Source organism: Lagopus leucura, unplaced genomic scaffold (genome assembly GCF_019238085.1).
Source record: "Lagopus leucura isolate 7727_CA_CO unplaced genomic scaffold, USGS_WTPT01 Super-Scaffold_100024, whole genome shotgun sequence".
In the NCBI taxonomy this organism is placed as follows: domain Eukaryota; kingdom Metazoa; phylum Chordata; class Aves; order Galliformes; family Phasianidae; genus Lagopus; species Lagopus leucura.
The window spans coordinates 7,469,110-7,489,796 of NW_024962276.1; the positions used below are offsets into that span (position 1 = coordinate 7,469,110).

Below are 20,687 nucleotides of genomic sequence, written 5' to 3' on the forward strand. Positions count from 1 at the left end.
ACACCCTGCTTGCTTGCCATTGGTTTAAGCACTGTGCACTCAAAGCCCCTGAAAAATCATTCAAAAAATCCTCCTTGGCCTCAGCTGTAAACCTCGGCGCCTGCGCGATTGGAACGCCAATAATTTGGGATAAATACTTTTAAAGGCTGCTGTGGAAAACCGGTCGCTGGCTAAAAATACACAAAACAAATGTAAATTCCACTGCAGTGACGAACATCAGTGGAAACATTAACTTAAAGAATTGTGTCAAAAAAATGAGAGGCATTTTAATTGATGGGACAGAGCTCGGCAGCACAGAACTCAGATTTGAGATGGGCATTGCCTTGTGCCCCACTGATGGCCACAGATGGCCCCAAGTCCAGGCCCACAGATATGGGATTTTGCACCTCCCCATGGTGATCACACTGTTGGCAACTGGAACTTCAAGTGTAATATAGTTCTTCTCTCCTTTTTTTTTTTTTTTTTTTTTTTTTTAAAATTTTTTCCCCTTTTTTTGGCACTCCCCACTCAAGAGCAAATGTCAAAAAATGGTGTCATTTGCTCCTTCCATTTAATGCCAACTTGGAAAAACACTGCGTGAGCATCTCAGCGTCTCAACCTGGGTCCGAGTTTGGCACTTTGCAGGACGTGGCCTGAAGGGTCAGAGCTGGGCACGTCCCCATCACAATCCCCAAAAACATCAGCAGTAAAACGTATTTATTTCCATATGAAATTTGGGGAGTTGATTTAAGAGCACTCCCTGTTTCTCCAAGGTATCAAATATCATATGATGCAGTGGTTGCCACGGCAACTGCCTTTTTTATATTGAATAGTAAACGTCTACGAAAAAGCCACATAATTTTATGGCTGCTCCCATGGGATCACATCATAACTAATAGAAAATCTCTCATTTTTGTACATTTTTCTGCTTCTTTCTTCCTTCCCTCTATTCTTTTTAGACTGAAGCGCCCAGCCCCACGCCTGTGGGTCGCATCCCTACCCATGACAACACGAACAGCCCCAACCAAATGCTATGTGCAGCCTCCACAGCTCCATCACCACCTGCCCCAACCCTCCATGTTCCCATCTGGCCCCAGGATGCTGCTGTAGGAGCAGAACCCAGGGCTGTGCTGGAGGAGCCGCCCCACGCCGAGCACCTCCTGGCAGTCTGCACAACAGGGAATGGAGGGGAATGCTGGAAAATCCTGGGAAAAATTCAACGTGAGCTCAGACAAATTGTTCCCCACACAAGGGCCAACGCTGCAATATTTTTTGCTTTCTTTCTTTCTTGGTCCTTTGTTGCCTAACGGTCAACTGAGATGGGCAGTGGTGTTTCCTGAGTTCTTGACGCAGAGATGCTGGGGAGGGGAACAAATACTGTGCCCCATGACCATGGAGATGTGCACCATGACCTCAGCACAGCACTGCTCCTTGGTGCAGGAACAGAACAAAGCCACCAGCACAAAGCTCTCTGCTGGATGTCACTGTTCAACCGTAACTCAACTGGAAGATGTCACCTAAAATCGATGGGTTATAAGGAAGGCAATACCATCTCTTGCGTATCCTAACTGAGCTCTTCTTCATGCCAGTCCCCAGAAAACTGACTTCAAACTTACACAAAAGGGTTGCATTTTGAATGTTTTAAATGAATAGAGAAAGGAGGCACTGGTTGCCACCCACGTCACCACAACTGTGCCACTGGGTGGTGGCCCAAGGCACACACCTGGCCTGCTCACAAAGCATGGAGCAAGAAAGTGACAAATCCTAAGTTGAATTTGGGGTTCTGTGAGATTAAGAGGACATGAACCTAGATGGCCTGGGTGTTCCTGGCAAGCAAAGGGAAAGATGATGAAATTGAAAGAAAAAAAAATGAGAAGGAAACACCGAGTGATAATCAAATAAAACCAAGGATACAAAAAAAAAAAAAAAAAAAAGAGAGAGAGAGAGAGAGGGAGGGAAGTAACAAAAACTCATCAAAATTGAAGAGTAAAGCCAGAAAACAGATGTTTGGGGCCAAGAAAAATCAAGAATATCACTCGAAATGTCAGCAGAAGTGATAGATCACCCCTAGCACTCCACAGTCTTAAGCCTTGGGAGATTACATCTCCAAAACCAAACCAGCACTGTGATGGGCAGCAGGAACAGAGCCCTGCAGTGACTCACAGGTCCCAGGGAGCAGGGCAGGTGCAGCAGCAATGTGCTGGGGGGGGGGTGAAACTCAACCTCAGCTGCCACCTGTGCCGATCTCCACTTCTAATCTCTGTTTCCTTGTCTGTTTTTCCATAGGAATATTTTTATATATTCTGTAAAGAGTGTAATTTCCAACCAATATAAGCCTGCCAGAAATAGCCATGCAATGCAGTCACCCTAACCCAGCTGGCCCAGGGGACGGGCAAAGGCCAGGGCAGGGGCTGCATCTCAGAGAGGCTCCCACCAACACCAAAGACCAAACCTCAATGCTCTGCATTCACACCGATGCTGCACCGCTCAGCACTGTGTGCAAAACCAGAAGTGGTGACTTCTCTGTCAGAGAGCTGCCACTGTAAGCAGCTCCAGCAGCACCTCATAGCAAGAGGTGAAGGGAAACCCAACCAGGAAGACAACAGCAAAGGAATTCAGGTCCCTGCAACAAGCACCCCCGGCCATAAGGGCCATCTCACAGGCACCCTCCACTTTGTTGTTTACATACTTGAAACCTCTGGAGAAAGTGGAATTCCATTCATCAGCGTTTATCACTGTGGAAGTATTTGTTGCGACTCGCTCAGTTTTTCCCTGAGCTAACCCCTGACAGACACCAGAATCCTGCATCCCTTCCAGCAAGCAGTTGTTTCTGTGATGTAAGGATGGCTCAAACAGCTGAGGGCTCCAATAGCACGTGGCAGGGCACAGCCTGCTTCCCCAGGGAGGAGGGATGCTCATGCTGTGCCCAGGAGCACTGTGAGCAGGAGATGCCACCATATCTCCACGTCCCCGTGCCCACCAGAAAGTCACACCGACGGTCACCCAAGGCTCTATGCATGCACACATTGCTCTGCAAATCATGAGCATCAGGATTTTGCTCAGATCATTGGTGTCTCAGAGCTCTCTTTAGCATCAGACCGACCTGCAAAGCCAAGCATCCCACAGACTGCTGATTTCTTAAATCCATTCTCAACTCTGTTCCTCAGCCTGATGTGAAAGGAACACTTCACGGTTGGAAAATCCCCCACCCCACAGACACTGCATGAGGACACACATTCCCTCTGCTCCTGCAGCTCACCCGTGGGAGTTTGCAGGCAGATCACAGCGCTCTGCGCTTCATTTCTTCTCGAAAATACAATTTCTATTCTATTCCTTCCTGACAAACTGCACAGATCTGTGTCGTTATGCACAGCACCCACGCAGGGCACGGCTCATAGAACAAGGGCTGCTGCCCATGCCCTGCAGTGCTGCCCCAGCCCAGCCCGGAGCTGCGGGTTTTGAGGTTTGGAGGAAACCAGTGACAAAAGGAAACAGGCAGCCAGCAGAGCTGGAGCGCGAGAAGCAAACAAACCGTGCGGCTTTCCACACTTGTTTGCTTTAGGCAGCTTCGAGAGAAGGGCTGCGACGGCTGGGATGGATTCCTAGAAAGGAGAAGCTGTGATTTAGCATAATGCAGGGCCCTGTGCAGGAGTGGGATGGGGGCAGCAGCACCACAGATTGCTGCGTTTCCAGCCCTGAAACCTTCACGCTGAACAGGTGCTGAGCCCAGGTTGTTCAAAAGCAAATCACTCATTGAGCAGCCTCGAGAGGAGCTGTCAGAGAAGTGTCTGAACCCCATGCAAAGTGAGCTCCATCCATGTCGTGGTGAGGCTCTGTGGGAAGACAGTGCTGCCAGAAGGAGGAGAAAAGGCTCTTTCCCACTCAAACGCAGTGTTAAAATTGCAGTTAAGTAATGACACAGTTGGGAGAAGCAACCATTTCGCGTTGCAAAAGTAACACCACACATCCTGTTTGTTCCACAGGCACACCAAACATCCTGTTTTATGGCTTGCATTTTACAACATAAACAACAATATATATTAAGCTGCACTGCTAAGCAAGGGGAAAAATGCAACGGGAGCACAGGAGGGAAACTGCACAGCGAGCAGTGCAGGGTGGCTGCACAAAATTCTCAGCTCTGCTTCCTCCTGCACAACTCCATAGGGCTGTTCCCATTTCATGCCATGGTGCTTTCACCCTTAAAGATGAGTGGAAGATGGGGGTGGCTGTGATCGATAACATCAGCATGGAGCCTTTGGGGTCAGCAGACAGGGCAGGGCTGGCACAGCCACTCTGCAGCAGCACCAGGACACATGTAGATGGCTTTGGGAGTGGGAAATTCACAGAAAATTGCGTGCACTGAAAAAATCCTGGGCCCTGTTTCCCTTTCTCCAGCCACTGAGGTTGGTTTGTTTCTATGTGACTTTCAGCTAGGACAGTGGAAAACATCGGGTATGTTGTTTAACACACTGAGGTCAATAAATGTTCATTTCCCACTTCTGCATTCACCATAAACATGAATATATTCCAAATGAAATACCATCTTTTACAGGGCCACCGAAGCCAACCTGGAGAAAAACACCTTCATGCAACTTGTTTCTGCAAGCTGCAGGAACAATGGCTGGGCTGAAAACCCCACAGCATCCCTGCAACCATACAACAGCCTGTTCAGCACCCCTGCATCCCACCCAGCACTACATCCAGCGTCCATCCCTGCATCCCACCCAGCACGCTCATTATGGGCCCAACCCAAAGGATTGCTCTTACATGCCCGAAGGGATCCAGGTGGTTGTTGGTGAGCTTCAGCTTCTGGAAGGACACGAGCTGCCTCATCCAGTGCGCTCCAGTGGCAGGTGAGTCAGGATGCACATACAGCCGGCCCGGCATGGCCGGCTCTGCCTTCCCAGCCACCATCCTGCAAGCACAGTGATCACATTGCAGCTCTGTCTGTCCCATAGAAAGCACTGCCATTGACCTCCCCTTGCAAACCACAGTGCAGTGCAGCCATGTCCTGGGTCTCCAAGAGGCTCCTGCTGCCCATGGGATCTCTTTGTCCCAATGTCACAGCTGGCTGAACCACCGTCTCCTTGGGTCACTGTGTTGACATTAGCCAAGGAGGACACCTTGCTTGGGTCTTTGGAGAAGGCTGGCCACGGATGAAGCCTTCCAAGACCATCCAGCAGAAAACACTTCTCAGTGTCAGTTCCTATGGGATGGGGCTGGGCGCTGCCCCTCTGCCCCCACATCCCCCCTTTCCCACATATCCAACCCTCCACCAGCATTCATGGATGTGAAACCTCACTGCGATGCATGGCTTCGTGGCAGCTCCCCCATTACTGTGTATTGTTCTCTTCTCATAAAACACCAATAAAGGCATTATGACCAAAAACAACAGAGACTTTCCAGCAGCAATAAAATGAAAAGGGGAAATAGCTCTAGGGCTGGCAAAAGCTAAATTAAACAAAGTTAACAACTATCCATCATCCAGGGCTTAATGGTTAAAGCACAAAGTGGGCTTCGTGCTCCATCTACTCCTCTTACCCAAAGGCACTGCAGGACAAAAGGGAGTAGAAAAGAAACTTTTGAAATCTAGAGCAGCCCTAATGTGCAAGTGAATTACTGCAGTTTTATAGGATGTTGCTGTTCCCATTGAAATGAGTATGAAGTTTTCCATGGCTTGTCCTGACTTTCTGCTTACTGCTGCATGGTGAAAAGATGAGCACGGCCCATTCTCAGTGAGGGAGGCTGCTGGGCATTGTTCTGGGGAGAAACAAAAGGGGAAAAAAACACGCTCCCTTTGTCAGAAAGCAAAACTCCATCTGCCTCTGGGGTAAGCAACTTTACTATCAAAGACACAGCAAAGGGAGGGAATTACAGAAGAGGGAGAAACTCTGGTGGAAGAATACTGAATGAGAAGGAAAGAGGCAGTGGGTGGGAGAGCTGTTCCCCCACGTTACATAGCTCACCCCCAAGTGCAAAATATTGCTGCTGGAGAAAAAGTGTACAACTTCCCTCATTTCCCATGGATTCATGATTTTAAGGCCAAAATGCACCATTGGGTCACCGCTTCCAGCCCCTGGCACGCACAGGCTGCAGGCTCACCCTCACATGCCTGCACGAGGCCAAGCAACCTGTGGCATCTCCTCTGATATGACCTCCTGTCCTTTGGAGATGAATGATCCACATCTACCAGCAGGCAATCCCTTGGCTTGTCCAGAATACTCAAATTTTTCTAGCTTTAACTTTCAGCCACTGGTGATCACTGGGTCTATGGCTGCTCTGTGCCAGAGCTCTAGGACACCAGCATCACCCATGGGCAGTGGAACCATCCATCCACCTACAATTCATAATAAAAGGAAAGCAAACAGGAGAACGTCCTCTTACCATTTATTGTCGCAGAATTTGTACCGGTGGTCATCGGCCGGGACGATGTCAATCAACAGAATGTACTTGGTCTTGGGATTCATTCCAGTCACCTTGACCTTGTAGCTGGGAAACATCCTCCTTAGGAAAAGCAAAGGGTTAGCACATGAAGGAGCAGCCTAAAGTAGGTGGAAACACAGAACAGTGCCCCAGAGGGCAGCTCCAGCACCAGCAGATGGTGAATCCAAGCTGGGACAAAGGAGGTGTAAAGCAAACTGCTGCCTACACATTGCCACAGTGAGCATTGCCCTTCTCCAAGTGTGAGCTGTGAATGGGAACAGAGAGCTTCACTACAATCACTTGTTATTAAAGATAGGGGAGTATATCTCACTTATCTAAGAAACCTCTACCAAAATATACTATTTAATACTGCATCTTATCAGTATACATGATCAATATGTACGTGACCCAATATTTCTGGCCGTTCAGAAATCACCAGCACTGGCGTTTGCACAGCTAGGCACTTGCTACAGTCAGAAAGATTAGCACAGCAGAAGGGCAATATAAAAACATAACTACAAAGGGAGCAGTGCAGGTAGGAGGGAATTTCACAGGAAAGCAAATGCGCTCACTCATCCCTGAAGAGCTCAGCTTGCAGAAAAGACTCCACGATGAGGAATCTCCAACCAGAGATCCTTCCCTAGTGGCAATCAGCCTTAAATGGGGTCTGAGAGAGGTGCAGCCAGGCTCCACCCCTTCAGTCTCAGCTGAATTGCCTTCACCTGTGCTCCCAGGGCTGACGGATCCTTTCCCCAGGTGATCAATCAGTGGTTCAGGCCATGACTCTGTGGTTCCCATACAGCACTTCCCATCCCCTGAGCCGCTGTTCCCTTGGCTCCATCATCGCAGTCTCCTCCTCACCCAGTCAAAAAGCAAAACACACCAACCAAGTCAACGGAGCAAACCAGCTCACTGTGCTCTTCCATCAGTTGGCCAAGGCAGCTGCCAAACGGGCTGTGACGTCTCCTTGCCATCAGCACAAGGGGAGGGGAGATGAAAATGTTTCCGTGCTTGGATCATCGATTGTTCTAATTAAGCCCTAATGTCACTGCTCCACTGGAGGCCCTCCTGCCACTCCCTTGGTCCAGCAGCACCATTTTGTAGCAGCGTGAGGAGAAGGCAACAAAATGGGCCCTGTTTGAAATCATCTCAATCGACTCTTTTACATGCCCTGCATAAATTCCAGATGTTTACCATGTAATTAGCTGGGACTAAAAAGGGGTGGTTTACCAATGTCCGTATTTGATTTTCATTCATAAACTCTGCGCTCCTCTTAACCTTGCCCTCATACAGGTAAGCACCTGTATAAATACAGTAGGACATTTCAATTTGTGAATACACAGCCCGATTCACACATTGAAAAAAACCGTGTGAGGAATCTGATCCGAATGCCAAGCGTTAAAGCCTTAAAATTACATTTAAAAATGAAACCAAAAAGAGGAGGAACGGATTAAAAACCAGCAAAGGGAACGATGCGATCCGGCGGTCGCTGCGTCGTACCCGGATTTTCCAACACTGAGCTTCTGATTTTCTTTCTTTTCCCCAATCATTTCATTTACCGACGTACATCCAAGCTGCTAAAGTAGCCGGACTGATATATTGTAAATGTTAAGTGCTTTTTTAATGGCGTTTAAAATTAAGCTTCGGCATATGGAGTTCATACAGCGTGGACATGCCTGAGTTTATAATGTTCTTTCGTATAGCCCTCTAAAATAAATACAAAGAGCCAAAGTACTACTATAATATATACAGCCGGAATTCTTTCAGGATAACAAATGGGGACCCGCATCTGATGGGAGGTGTTGCTTAACTTGCGCGCCGCTCGCTATCTCGCGGTGGTAGCGTTGGGCTCAGCCGTCAGCAGCCGCCGCCACGTTTGCCAACTCCCCACATTCTTTTCCAGGAAAACACGGGGTAGGTTTTAGTAATTTGGCTGCTCGTGACCATTTCATCATTATTATTAGCTGCTGCGTTTTGGCCTTTAAAAAAAATATATATATATGCAACTAACGCGCCGTCCAGGGACTTGTCAGTTTAATTTTCTTAATGAAAACATATTTCTCAACCCCTTGGCAGGGGCTGGTTTAGTAAATACATCCTTGCAATGGGATACAAACACGGGCTGTGCGTTGCTGGTGGGGAGGCATGGCAAAGCGCAGCGCCGCGTCCAACTCAAAGCCGTCACAGAGCTTTGCTTAGGAATAAAAAGACGTGGAGCACCGAACCGTGTGGCTCCGTGCGGCTCCCGGCGCGCGCTGGGACACAGCCAGCATCTGCCTGCCCAATTCATGGCTCCGAGCAGGAACTCCCCTGTGGATGGGCGTTCTCGCAGAGGATGGGGCATGTTGGCCAACTTTCCCCGACAATAGCTCACTTGATCATTGAGAGTGGCCAAGAGCTCCACTGCGTGCTTTGCTGCACTCTATCCTGCCAAGATTGGTTATGAAAATGGTAAACTTGGGGTTTCTGGGGAGCTCGGTGGGTTTCTGCGCTGGGTATGCAGCAAAGGGCGAATCCAACATCAAGTAGAGCTTCAGCCATTGCCCGTCCACCTTCGGTTTGGATCCAAAGCCCTGGGAGGTAATGGCCCAGCATGCAGAAAGCCCCCAGCATATGTGAATGCCACCACTTTCCCAAAACGCTGAGTTTTTTCCCCTTTATGCCCTTTTTTTTGGAAGGACCAACACAGGCGTGACCTTGCACGAGCACCCAGCAAGAGCTGGGTTGGAAGACCCCAGTTTTGGACATGTCTAAATGCCTCTTCTCCCCACCCCCTACCCCTCCCAGTGCAGAAGGAGCCATGCAGAACACACCTCGAGGGGCTCCTGAACCCCCCTGTTGGACATCAGGACGGATGGGGACATTGCTGTGTCCCACAGGCAGGGCTCTGGCACAGCTCTGGTGCAGATGAAATGTACCAAAAACAGCAAAAGCCAGGAAAATAAACAAGCAGCATGATTCCAGAGCCCTCCCAAGCTTCAAAGATGATGTGCTGGTGAATTATTTGTTCTGATAATGAAGCAGTCACTGCTTAGCTAAGTTTATGCTAGGCACATTTTATCTCTATGTGATATTCACAAATTGTTTTAAAATGAACTGTTAGAATAAGCATCTCTTGTTTATTTATTTATTCTATTGCTACCCAATCCCCTCAGCCATGCAGCAGTTACTGACACGGAGCCAAGGCTCCTATTATGTTCAAACAAAATTTAATTAATGTGTAATTGGTTGGTTGGATTTGGATCAGAGCAATAAGAGGAAAGATTTGCTTTCATTATTTGGGGCAGCAATTCCCTTCAGGCTCACGGGCATCTGACCCATATCTCACTTCAGGTCGGTGTAAAGCACTGGGATGAGGGGACAGGGAACAGGGGATGGCAGCCCTGCAAAGCCAAGATCAAGGGCTGAGTCAGTGCCCTCTGAAGCACATGGGAACACAGGCACTGGAGCTCTCCCTGCGTCCTGTGCTGGCACTGATGCTGCCAAGGCTCCCTTCTCTTTGGGGTATAAATCTGCCAAAGTCCTTCAGCTGTTCAGAAGGTGAAGACTTGTTTCCAACAGCACTTCCAGCAGGATGAAGGTTTTCAAGGACAGGCGGTGATTTTGCAGTCCTTTGTTTTGGGGTGGGCAAGAAAAGTGCAGGGATTGAGTGCCCAGACATTTCAGCACAGCCCTATCTGGGAAGGGATCCCCATGGCACATTGGGGCGTGAAAAACAACCCGAAAAACAAAAAAATCACTCAACATCTCGGCCAATGTGCTGAAGGCTGCCTCCTCAGAAATGGGCAGAGATGCCTCCAGCCGTGCTCCCAAAGCACCAATGCAGACTGCACACATAAAACCCCTGGAACTTGGCCTAAAATTCCCCATCAGAATTGCTGCCTATGGATGTTACTGCTCGTCTTCATGGTTAGGAGAGAAAGGAGTGGTGCATGGAGGCCCCAGGAACCACGTTCTCATTCTGATGAACTTTCCTCTTTTTCCTAATTTCCCTTCTTCTGACAAATATTTCTTCCATTGACTTCACGCATCTTTAAAAATAATATTCTCCGGGGCAGATGAAAACAAATTTGGGGATGTCAGCTGTTTCTTTTAGGCTTTTAAATGGCATTTCCTTTTTGATAGATTCTTGCTTTCAGAAAATACTTTCAAGAGATCAAAGAGTTTTCCAACAGGGTCCCATTTTCCCAGTGTCTCCTAACCTCAGTCCCTTATTTCTCTTATCACCCACGCCACTCCGCTATGACGCTCTGTATACAAAGTAAGAGCAGTTAACTTTGAAGTGCTGGATTAGCCCATGCCAGATCCTTGCCTCAGAATAACAAACAATACAGGTTCAACAGGAGTTCTCATCAGTAGTTCATTTTTCAGCCCCAAATTCACTGTCACTAACACAAGCAACATTGAACTCTCAGTCTATGGGCAGATAGGAGAGATTTATCTGGTGGCAGGACCATGACCTAGTGATGAGGAGGTCAGACAGTTAAGGGATTTTTATATTTTGGGATGGCGAGGCTTTATTTTATTCTTTTTTTTTCCCCCTCTCTCTCTCTTTCTGGCATCCAATTTTTAAATAAAACATTGTTTCTCACGTACTTGAGGACTTGGTTAGCTGCAGGGCTGCGGCCGTGGCTGAGGAACATGTCCTCCCCTGCGTGGGTGCCGAGGTGGTGCTGGGACCTCCATCCCTGCTCCGTGCATGGCCAAACCCCGCAGCCAACCCAGGGAAGGCTTTGGGAACGGGCGTAGCTCTGAGCATCCCAAGGCTTCATGATCCCAACGGCGAGGATCACAGGATGAAAAACAAAATCCCATCCCTGCCCTGCCCGGCGTGCCAGAGCTCCGTCCCTTTGCCAAAGCTGTCGACATCGTTAGCAGCTCAGCCAACAGCACGGCAGTGATCTCCATTCCCCCCCAAGCAGGACTTTGCCCTAAGAGGGTAATTCCAGAACCCCAAATGTTGTGCTGAGCAGCTCAAACATTCCTGAAATATCCGCTTTATTTCCAAGTTTTAAGTTGATGGCGCACATTCCAGCGCTCAGCTCGGATATTAAGGTTTGCTTTCAGATCAAAAACCTTCAGGAGAGATTCTTGTAGCTGCCTCAGAAGGTTCTGGACAAAAGTTTCCCTTTATTGTAATGAGAACTGGGCATCCACATGCCCTACGGAGCCATGGAAAATGTAACTTTTAAGGGATTACTCGCAGAGGAAAGCTGCACCAGCTCAGCCAAAGCAGTTCTACTTCTTCAGACCTTGATGTCCTAAAAACTACTTTTATTTTGGTTTACTAAAGTTGATTAGGAACAGATTTTTTTTTTCTTTTTAAAACTAAAACGAGCCACTTTTAAAATGAAACCTGAACATCTGAAGGGGGGGGTGCATCTTTTCCACACATGCAAACCACTTTATTGAGTCCTTTTTTTTCCCTTTCTTTCTTTTTCTTTTTCCTGCACGGTATTTTCCTACACGTGCCCCTCAGAACCTGCTACCGTAGGGCTGAGGCTGTCCCTGTAACACCCCTAGAGCTCAGGGTCAGCACCTCCATCCCCATTCACTGCAGGGGAGTTGGATTGAGTGACCTTTTAGGGTTCCTTCCAACTCAAACGACTCTATGATCTCCTGCTCCCACCCCTGAGCAGGTGGTGCTGCTATAGAAGAACGACCTATTTTTCTTCTTGGTCAGCTGCTGTTTATGAGAGATTTGTCATAGGCTGCATCAAACTCTTTGTCCCTGGCAATATTTGGATAGAAACTGCAGAGCTACAGAAATTGGCACCTGGAAACCCCAGCGAACGGCCAAAGCTAAATGAAGGTTGGCAGAAAGCAGAGCCCCGAGTGCATACGGGAACATTCACTTCCTGCAAAAACAACGCTTGGAAGGCGAGATCGAGCACAGAATTAGGAGACACAGCGGGTTTTGCCGCGAGGTTAAAAAACAGCACCACCACCAACAGCAGCAATTGTTCAGTTAAATGAAGTCACATTGGGAAAGAGGAGTTAGAGCGAAGTACCCCATGTGTTCCCTGCCCTGAACAGCCGTACCAACACACCCGGAGCAGTCCCCTCACTGCCGAGCCCCTGCAAAGCCCCGCACCTAGCACTGTGCTGCTGCGAGGACCCCGCTGCTCCGCTGCACGCCGCAACCCCGCGTGTCCCCTTTAGCCCCTTCCAGCTCGATTTCGTTCGTTTGTCTGAACACAACAGCTTGGAAAACTCTTTTGCGGGAGGATTTGGGGATATTCGTACGCTATAGAAACAAAGGGAACGGCCGGTGAGTGCTCGCAGCAGCCGGGGCAGCGGCCGCCCCGTCGGGGTTGAGGGAAGCTGAGGGCGCGGGGCGGCCGCACGGCACGGCGCGGGGCAGCGGCAGCGGCCGCCCCGTCGGGGCTGGGATTGGGGATCCGACACGGCCGTTCCCGGCGCCCCCTCAACCCGCGGTTGCCCACGGAGCAGCGCGTTCATCCTCCAAAAAGCCGCACGAGAAAATTCTCCCGAGAGCGAATTCGTAATTAGGGCGAAGCTGCGGGGGGAAAACGGGGACGGAACGCTGAGATACGGAGCTCGGAGCTGCGGCCTGAGAGGTGCGGGGTTTTACGGCCGAAGGAGGCGCGGTTGGATGCAGAGTTCAGGGAACTTTGCTAACATAAACTTTTTATCTTTCGATGATCCTTTTAATATAAAATAATCTCTCTCCCTTTTTGTTTTTTTTTTTCCCTCCCTCCCACAATGAAGCAGCCGAACATTAAAAAGATAGCGAGCGCATTTTAAAGATGTTTCCACTTTATAAATCACGCTTTCTTGGCAACAACGCGATTCCTATTGCAGCGCTGAGCTCGCTGCGCTCTCCTAATGTCTCCTACAGATCAGCCCTGAGAGGGAGCAATAATCCCCCAAAGTAATTCTCAGCCCTAAATTCCCCATAATTTATAGTGGCCGCGTTCTGCGGAGCGCCGCAAAGAACGAAACCGATGACTGCCCCGCGGGCGCCCGCCCCCGCGCCGAGCGTTATCGATATTTGCCTTGTTTAGACAGAGAGCCCATTTTACACCGCGGCCGCGGAATTAGCGCTTCCGCTGAGCTTTGCATTTCCTCCCCACGGAGCGAACTTGTCACGAAAGTCACATTTTCTTTCCTTTTTCGAGGGCTTGAAACTTAAAAAACTGGGATTCGATCCCTTTTCGTTTGTGCCCTTGGGGCTGAGCAGCCCCACGACACGGGCTCCCATCCGCAGAGCATCTCAGTGTGTGCTGGGAGGGGATGCGGCCCCATCAATGCCTGCAATCCGCCGCTTTCCCTCCCCCCCCTCCCACCTCAGTGCTAAATACGAGTACACACAATTCTCCATCAACCCTCATTTTTTTTAATTGGGTCGAGGGGAGGTTTGTTATTGGCACTTTTTGTTATTAAACGGCTTGCGTGGAAAGAGGAACGAAACCTGCTGTAAATCTCGGTTTGCGTTTCGCCATTCGCAACTCGGGGCAGCTTTGATCCCGGTAGCGGCACCGGGGGGGTCCGCGGGACCGGACGGGGCCGAATGGGATGGGATGGGATGGGATGGGATGGGATGGGATGGGATGGGATGGGATGGGATGGGATGGGATGGGAAAGGAAGGGGCTGCGGGACTTGAGCTGCTCGGCCCGAGACGACAAAACCTTGCCCCGCGTTTTCAGACTGTTTTCAGTTGGATGCAGGGAGAAGAACTGAAATCCCCGTTTTGTTTCGGGGCATTCAGGGGATTTTATCACGAAAGAATTCTTTTGGTTTTGTTTCTTTTTGCCTTTTTTTTTTTTTTTTTTTTTTTTTTTTAATGTATCTATATTATTAATTTCTTGCTAATACTGCATCTATTCCTCTATTTATTTCACTGATCCGAATTTTAGAAGCCGCTCTGCTTGTCGCCCAGCAGCACGGTGCCCCATCACGCAGCTGCCATTTGCCGTGCGCCCCCCCGCTGCCCCATCTCTGGAGGAAGGTGTGTGAGCACTGCCAGCTTCTCCGGACAAAGAATGTGGGGCCGAGCCCTATCCATATGGATTTGTTTAAACAATCCACGTTAAGTCTTACAAAGAGATAACATGCACATTTGAGATGCTTAGGGTCTAGAATTTGGTAAAGATATTACACGTCCCGAGCAGACACGCTCAGATTCTATAAATTAAGGGTAAAATATTTGAGGTCTTGATCCCCTCCGTCTTGGCTGCTTCAAGTAGCGGCCCTATCAGAACGGATCCGGCTCTTCCCATCAGCGGAAGCCACAGAACGAGCCCTACGATTTCATACAACGTGATAAGGGCAGAGTTACCTGAGAGATCGCTTCGTATACAAAACAAAGAGCGACAGAAGGGAGCAGCTCCGGCCCGGCACCTCCTCCCGGGGACAGAGAGAAGCTCCGAACGCGGGCCGTGGGCTGGGGGGCAACGGGAGAAGGGAAACGTCCCCCCTACCCTCAACCCCAAGCCCCAGCTCTGCTCCCATAGAAGTTTCGACGAGTTGAAATGAATTAAACTCATTTTAACACCCAACTTCGGCAATGTTGGTTCTCTGCCGCTGCCCGGCACCTCGCAGCTTTGTTGGATAGAAAAGTATTTCGGTGCCGAATGCTCACAGCGGTTGCGTTCTGCTCGTGGGGAGGATCGGGGGGGGGGACGCTGTCTGTGCTTTGTGTCCCACTGCCATCCCCGCAGCGCTCCGAGCACGGACGGGCCCTGTGCACCCCCCTCCACCCCCCCGAGACTGCCTCGAGTGAAGCTGTTGTGATTCGGACCCAATTCGGACCCAATTCGCTTCTAAGGAAACACAGAATTTTGTTCCCTTGGATTTTGGACTGAGAAGCGTTAGCTCTCAGTCTTCCAGTTTCGAGCCTAAAAGCACACCCTAAACCTGCACACCATTTTGGTGCCAAAAAATCCCGCTGTGCAGAGTTGGGGGTGGGGAGGGAAATATCTAGAAGTGGAGCCGCAATTCAGGTAAAGTCCTTTAAAAAAAATTAATTGATAGGATAATTTGGAAAAATATAAAATAATAAGAAAAAAAAGAAGCAGCACCAAAGATAACGGGCATTAATCGCACCCAACGCTTCCCTGCAGCCACTCCTCGCTGCCGCCCCGCTCCAACACACGCAGTTTGCAGAGAGAAGACGATCGCCCTGAAATCCGCCCTGACGATGACCGTGTATTTCTGTTAATGGCACCGACTGCAGCATCGCAGCGGTGCTCCGTTCGCGGCTGAAGGATGGGGACATTTCGTACGGATCAGAAACAAAAGAGCCCGGGGATGCCCACTGACCTGCCTGCTTTGGTTATGATCATTTCGGTGCCCGCTTCATGGAACTTCTTCCATAGCTCCTTCTCGTGGAGATAGACTTTGATATTTTCTATCGTCTGCAAATTAAAATGAAATAAAATAAAGAGAATGAGAAATAGCAACGAACGGCCAGGGAGCGCCCTGGGAAGGGCCGTCCGACGGCACCGGAGCAACGGGGAGAGCTGCAGCGCAGGGCAGGAGAGGGTCCCGAAAATTCCACCTCCCTTTACCACAAATAAAAGCAACGAACGGAGCTCGCTTTGAATTGCAGAGCTTCACATCCAGGCCGGGCAATGCGGCCAAACGGACTTTTAAATTGTTTTGTTATTATTATTATTTTTCTTTAGGGCTTTCTGTGCCCAGGCGGCACAGGCGGACCCCGACGGTGCCCGAGGGTTCCCTGAAAGCGGGGCCTGGAATGGCCGTAGGGACGCGGCGAGGCCGCACGGCGCTGCTCGGCTGATTCCGCGGAACTGGGGCTGAGCAGCTGCGAAACGGCCCAGGTTTAGTTTTGTCAAAATAAAAGACCAAAAAAAAAAAGCAGCAACATCAAAACCGGTGCCGAAAGGCAACGCCGGGCCGGACACTGCTCGGGAAGTGTCCGTGCAGAATGACCGCACCGAGGGGCGCAGCGGCATGCTTGCAGGGGAAAAAATAAATAAACGAAGGGGAAAAAAAAAAATTATAATAATTGAAAATAGCGATTTCATCGCGATTCCTCGACCCACAGCCCGGAAAGATGCACGGCCGAGGGAAGCTCCGGCACCTCACCGGGAGCAGAAGCGGCTTTCCCGGCCCGGCAGGACACGACGGGCAGCAGTGCCCGTTTGCTCGACGGCGCGGTCCGTGCGTACCTGCTCGGGGTCGGGGAGCTGCGGGCTGCTGAGCGGAGTGCTGCTGCCCCCGGCTACGCCGAGGACGGGGGAGCCCGCGGAGGAGTCCGCATGGCCGGGTGCGGGGGCTGTTGGAAACCCTTCCTCGGTTTCAGACAGGCTTTTCTCCTGGAGCATTTCCTTAGGGGGTGAAGAGAGGTGCACCGTTAGCTCGCAGCACCGGGGGCTTCGTCCAGATCGAGCCCCCCGTCCCGGCCACGTCCACCGGCGGGGGTCGGGCCCCTAGGTGCTTCGTTAGGCGGCGGTCCCTCTGCCTGAGCTCGGCAGACTGGGACGTGACACCCCGGGCCCCGGGGGAAGCCGCTGTGCCCGGTAGAGCCTGGCCGAGCCGGGCCGGGCCCGCCTGCCCTCCCCGGGGGGCCTCCCACGCGTGGCCGTGCTCCAGCCCGAAGCCCGGGCAGCTCCGTTTAGATGTGACCGCAGTCTCCCCGCCCCGACCCTTCCTCACTTCTCCTCCCCTCTCCGCTTTTTGTCACCGTACGAGGCCGATACCCGCCGGGGAGAGCGGCTCGGCCCGGCCGCTCCTCTGTCCCTGTCCCGTCGGGGCTCCGCGACGGCGCTCGGTGCTGCAGGCAAAGCGCTGCGGCGGAGCCGGGCAGCGTAAACAGGCGGAGTGCAGGGCTTGAGATAAAAGGGCCCCTCTTAAACTTGGAAGGAGACTGGGAAAAGCCAATAAAGATAAGGCCTGACAGCTCCGCCGGGGCTGCCGCGCATCAAGCCCGACTTTTACTGCGCGGAGGGACGGACGGACGCGGGGAGCTGCGGGTTCCCAGCCTCTGCCGTGCTCGCCCCGACACCGGCTGACGTCCCCCGGAGCCGTAGCCCCGACGGAGCGCTCCGCTGCCGGCCCCACGCCTCCATATGAAGGGCTGAGTACCACGGAGCTCCAGCTCCAGCCTCAGCGGTGCTTCACAGGGCCGTGCAGGGGACACGCAGCGCGCTCGGATCTGCACGAGCTGTACCGTACGCAGCGGCTGCTCTGTGTGTACCCTCTGCCTGAGCTCTGCACCGCTTCCCTCGGACGGGGCGGCAGGAGCCGAGGCAGCAGCCGGGGACAGAGCCGGCGCAGGCCGCGGGGACAGAGGCCGGGCCCGGTGTGCTGCGGGACTGCCACCCGTGCGGGGCTGATCGGCACCGCGCTCCCTCCCTCCGTTCCCTGCCTCCCTCCCTCCGCCGAGCCCCGGACTCACACTGCCGGCCGGGGGGCAGCGGGCGCAGCGGGGGGCTCCTGGCTTCGCCTCGGGGCGGCTGCGGCATGAAGGGAGCGCGGGGCAGCGCGGGGCTGCGCGGGGCGCTCAGGCCGGGCGAGGCGCGGCGGCCCCCGATGGCAGCGGCGTGCGGGGCATCCCCCACTGCGCGGATTCACTTTCCCTTGATCTTCGCGAAAAATGTTCCATAAAGATCCAGTTTGGGGCCTTTCGACTCCCTCCCTCTTTGTCTCCCCCCTCCCTTTTCCCTTCCCCTCCTGTTGCTGACGTTGCCGCTGTCAATCACGTCCCCACAGAGCAGCTCCGGCCCGCTCCGCCGGGCCCGTTCCGCTCGCCCCGGCCCTGCTCCCGTCCGACGGCCCCGGCACAGAGCTCGGCACCGGTCCTGGGTACCGGGCACCGGCTCACGGCGCACCGTGCTCGGCCCGAGGCCTCTCCTGAGCTCTGCACGGGGCCTTCGGCGAGCGTGGCCGCCCGGGCTGCGTCTTGCTGCGAGGAGGCAGCGGGTAAGGAGGGTGCACCCACAGCCCCGCAGACCCCTCCAGACCCCGGCGGGCCCGGTGCTCCCTGTCTGCGAAGGGACGAGGGCCGGGGGCTGTACAACAGAATCTAGGGGTCGGGGGTCGGGTGTGAGACCTCTGGCCCTGCTGCACCACGAACCGTCCCTGCCACTCCGAGCGGGGAATTGGGACTGAATTTGGGTGCGGGTTTCCCCAGCTGACCCCCTGCTGTGGAGGGGCTGCACGGCCCGGGCCGCTCCTCCGGATATGCCCCGAGGTGAGTGCGGCTGTGGCATGGATGCTCTGCAGGTCCCACACAGCGCAGGGCTGGAGCCCCCACAGCCTCTGCCCGCAGCCTTCTCGTGGTTCCCACCGCCGGGAGAAACCCTGAGAGCAGAGACAGAGTCACCGAGGGCTGTCGTGACTCAATGGATCGCATCTCTCTGCTGTTGTGGTTACCAAAAGCAACCCCTCTCACCTCACACCCACCCGCAGCCAAAACGCGTAGCCATAGGGATGTGCTACCCCATATCGTGACAACCCACAGTGTTCCTATATCGCGATAGCCCCTCCGGAACTGGAGGCTGCTTACACAAACCAGGCTCAATGGGCCGCCGGGCCTTTCCGGGGCAGGAGTTTTATTTTTTATGGTTTTTTAAATTTTTTTTTTTTTTTTTCTTTGCCTAAAAGTGAATTTCAACCCAAACTCACTCCCACCGTCACGTGGTGCCAAAATTGGGAACAGGAGTGGAATAAAAAGTAAACTGGGGTCAACCTCTTAATGAACCTTTTCTCCACTCATATGGAAAAAGGAAAAAAAAAAAAAAAAGAGAGAGAATGAAAGAAAGAAAAAGAGAGAGAGAGAGAGAGAGAAAGGGGGAAAAAAAAAGAAAAAGAAGAAAAAAAAAGTAGAAAGAAAGACCGACCAGGGCCGGGCAGAGAGGGCCGGGCAGGCGGGGCAGCGGCGCGGAGCTGACGGCAGGTGAGATCGAGCCCCGACGTGAGCCCGGGGGGTCGGGCGAGGGGTACCGGACCTCGGAGCCGGGCTCGTGGCTCTGCCCGTGGCTCTGCTCGGGGTCAGCGGCTGCGCGGTGATGTGATTTCGGTGTCGGCTGTGTGCTGGTGCTCGGCTTTGTTTGGGTTTTGCCTCCCTCCACCCCTTCCTCCCGCAGCTGCAATCACGGGCGTTTCCTCCTCTTTCCTACGTTCAGCGCTGTTTTTGTCTCTCAAGCAAAAACGGCTGGGGGGAGGAAGGGGGGGCGATCCCGAGTGGGGACTATTTGATTACAACAAAGCCGAAGTCTCCCCCTCCTCCCCTCCAGCCCCGGCCCTCCCCGTCTGTAGAAGCGGGGCCGCTTCGGGCCTTTCTCGGGCCGGGGCCGTCCGTGCCCGTCCACCTGCGCACAGCGCTCAGAGCTCTGCTGTTCTCCGACCGCACGTCGGGGCCGGGGCCGTCGGGGCTGGGAGAGGCCGCGGCCGCTCCCACCACCTCAGCGTCCCCGTATCCGCGGTGCTTCCAAGAGGCTCCGGCAATCCACGGCGAGGCTCCAACACACCCCGACTGTCATCACCCGGCAGATAAACGGCCGGATCCCCGACGGCAGGGTGGCTTCTATTCGTGGCTCATCATCGCCGAGTCCAGGGAGCAGGCAAAGGGGGAGGATAAGCCCTGCTTCCAGGGACCGGCTCTCCACACCACTCATCACTGTCACCGAGCTCATGCCTTGGCCCTGAACACCGGCGATTAATAAAAGCTCACTGTCGCTTTTTCTCTAATAATTACAATCGCGGCCAGGGGAAAAAAAAAAAAAAAAAAAAAAAAAAGAAAAAAAAAACCAACAAAACAAAACCTGAAAGGGATGCGGCTGCGCGCTACCTGCGGGGATGCCCCGCCGCGCAGCCCTTGCCGATGCGGCTCTCTTTTATTGTTTCTTTTTACCCTCAAATCCTATGAGCCTTGCGGAGCTACCAGCCCCGACGGCCGCCCCGACGGGGGGTGGGGAGCCGCGGCCGTGCGCTTTGGCACGGAGCTGTGGGCTGCAGCGGGAACGCAGCGGTTCGCACCGCTGCTGTGGGTTTGAGTGGCCGAGGGCTGAGAAAAAGTGGCAGGATTTGGCCAGTGAAAACGCGGCGAGTACGGAGAGCAACCGCTGAGTTCTGTTCTCGGGAGGAATTACAGAGCGCCAGAGTCGGGCTTCTCAACAGGGCCAGCGCCAAATTTCTAATAACTGTGTAATACGTTTATTTCTGCCATACAAGGACTTACAGACCTCGCTGCGAGCTGCTGGCTCACGTTGCTTTCCCCCCTCCATCCCTCAGGCTCCGATGCCACGGGCCGGGCATCGCGCTCCGGGCCGAAAGGGAAACCCGAAATCGGAAC

The 20,687-nt window shown here is 52.6% G+C and overlaps 1 protein-coding gene across 1 annotated transcript in view; it reads right to left on the bottom strand.

The window, feature by feature from the left end:
* Positions 1–17,837, bottom strand: part of TBX4 (T-box transcription factor 4) — a 24,743-nt gene extending 6,906 nt beyond the window's left edge. Inside the window, exons 1-5 of the mRNA XM_042880046.1 lie at positions 17,790–17,837; positions 16,561–16,719; positions 15,689–15,783; positions 6,364–6,483; positions 4,747–4,894 (exon numbers count right to left, since the gene is read on the bottom strand). Of these exons, the coding sequence (XP_042735980.1) occupies positions 4,747–4,894; positions 6,364–6,483; positions 15,689–15,783; positions 16,561–16,716 (519 nt within the window). The 5' untranslated portion in view covers positions 16,717–16,719; positions 17,790–17,837. The remainder of the gene's footprint in view (positions 1–4,746; positions 4,895–6,363; positions 6,484–15,688; positions 15,784–16,560; positions 16,720–17,789) is intronic.
* Positions 17,838–20,687: the final 2,850 nt, after the last annotated feature.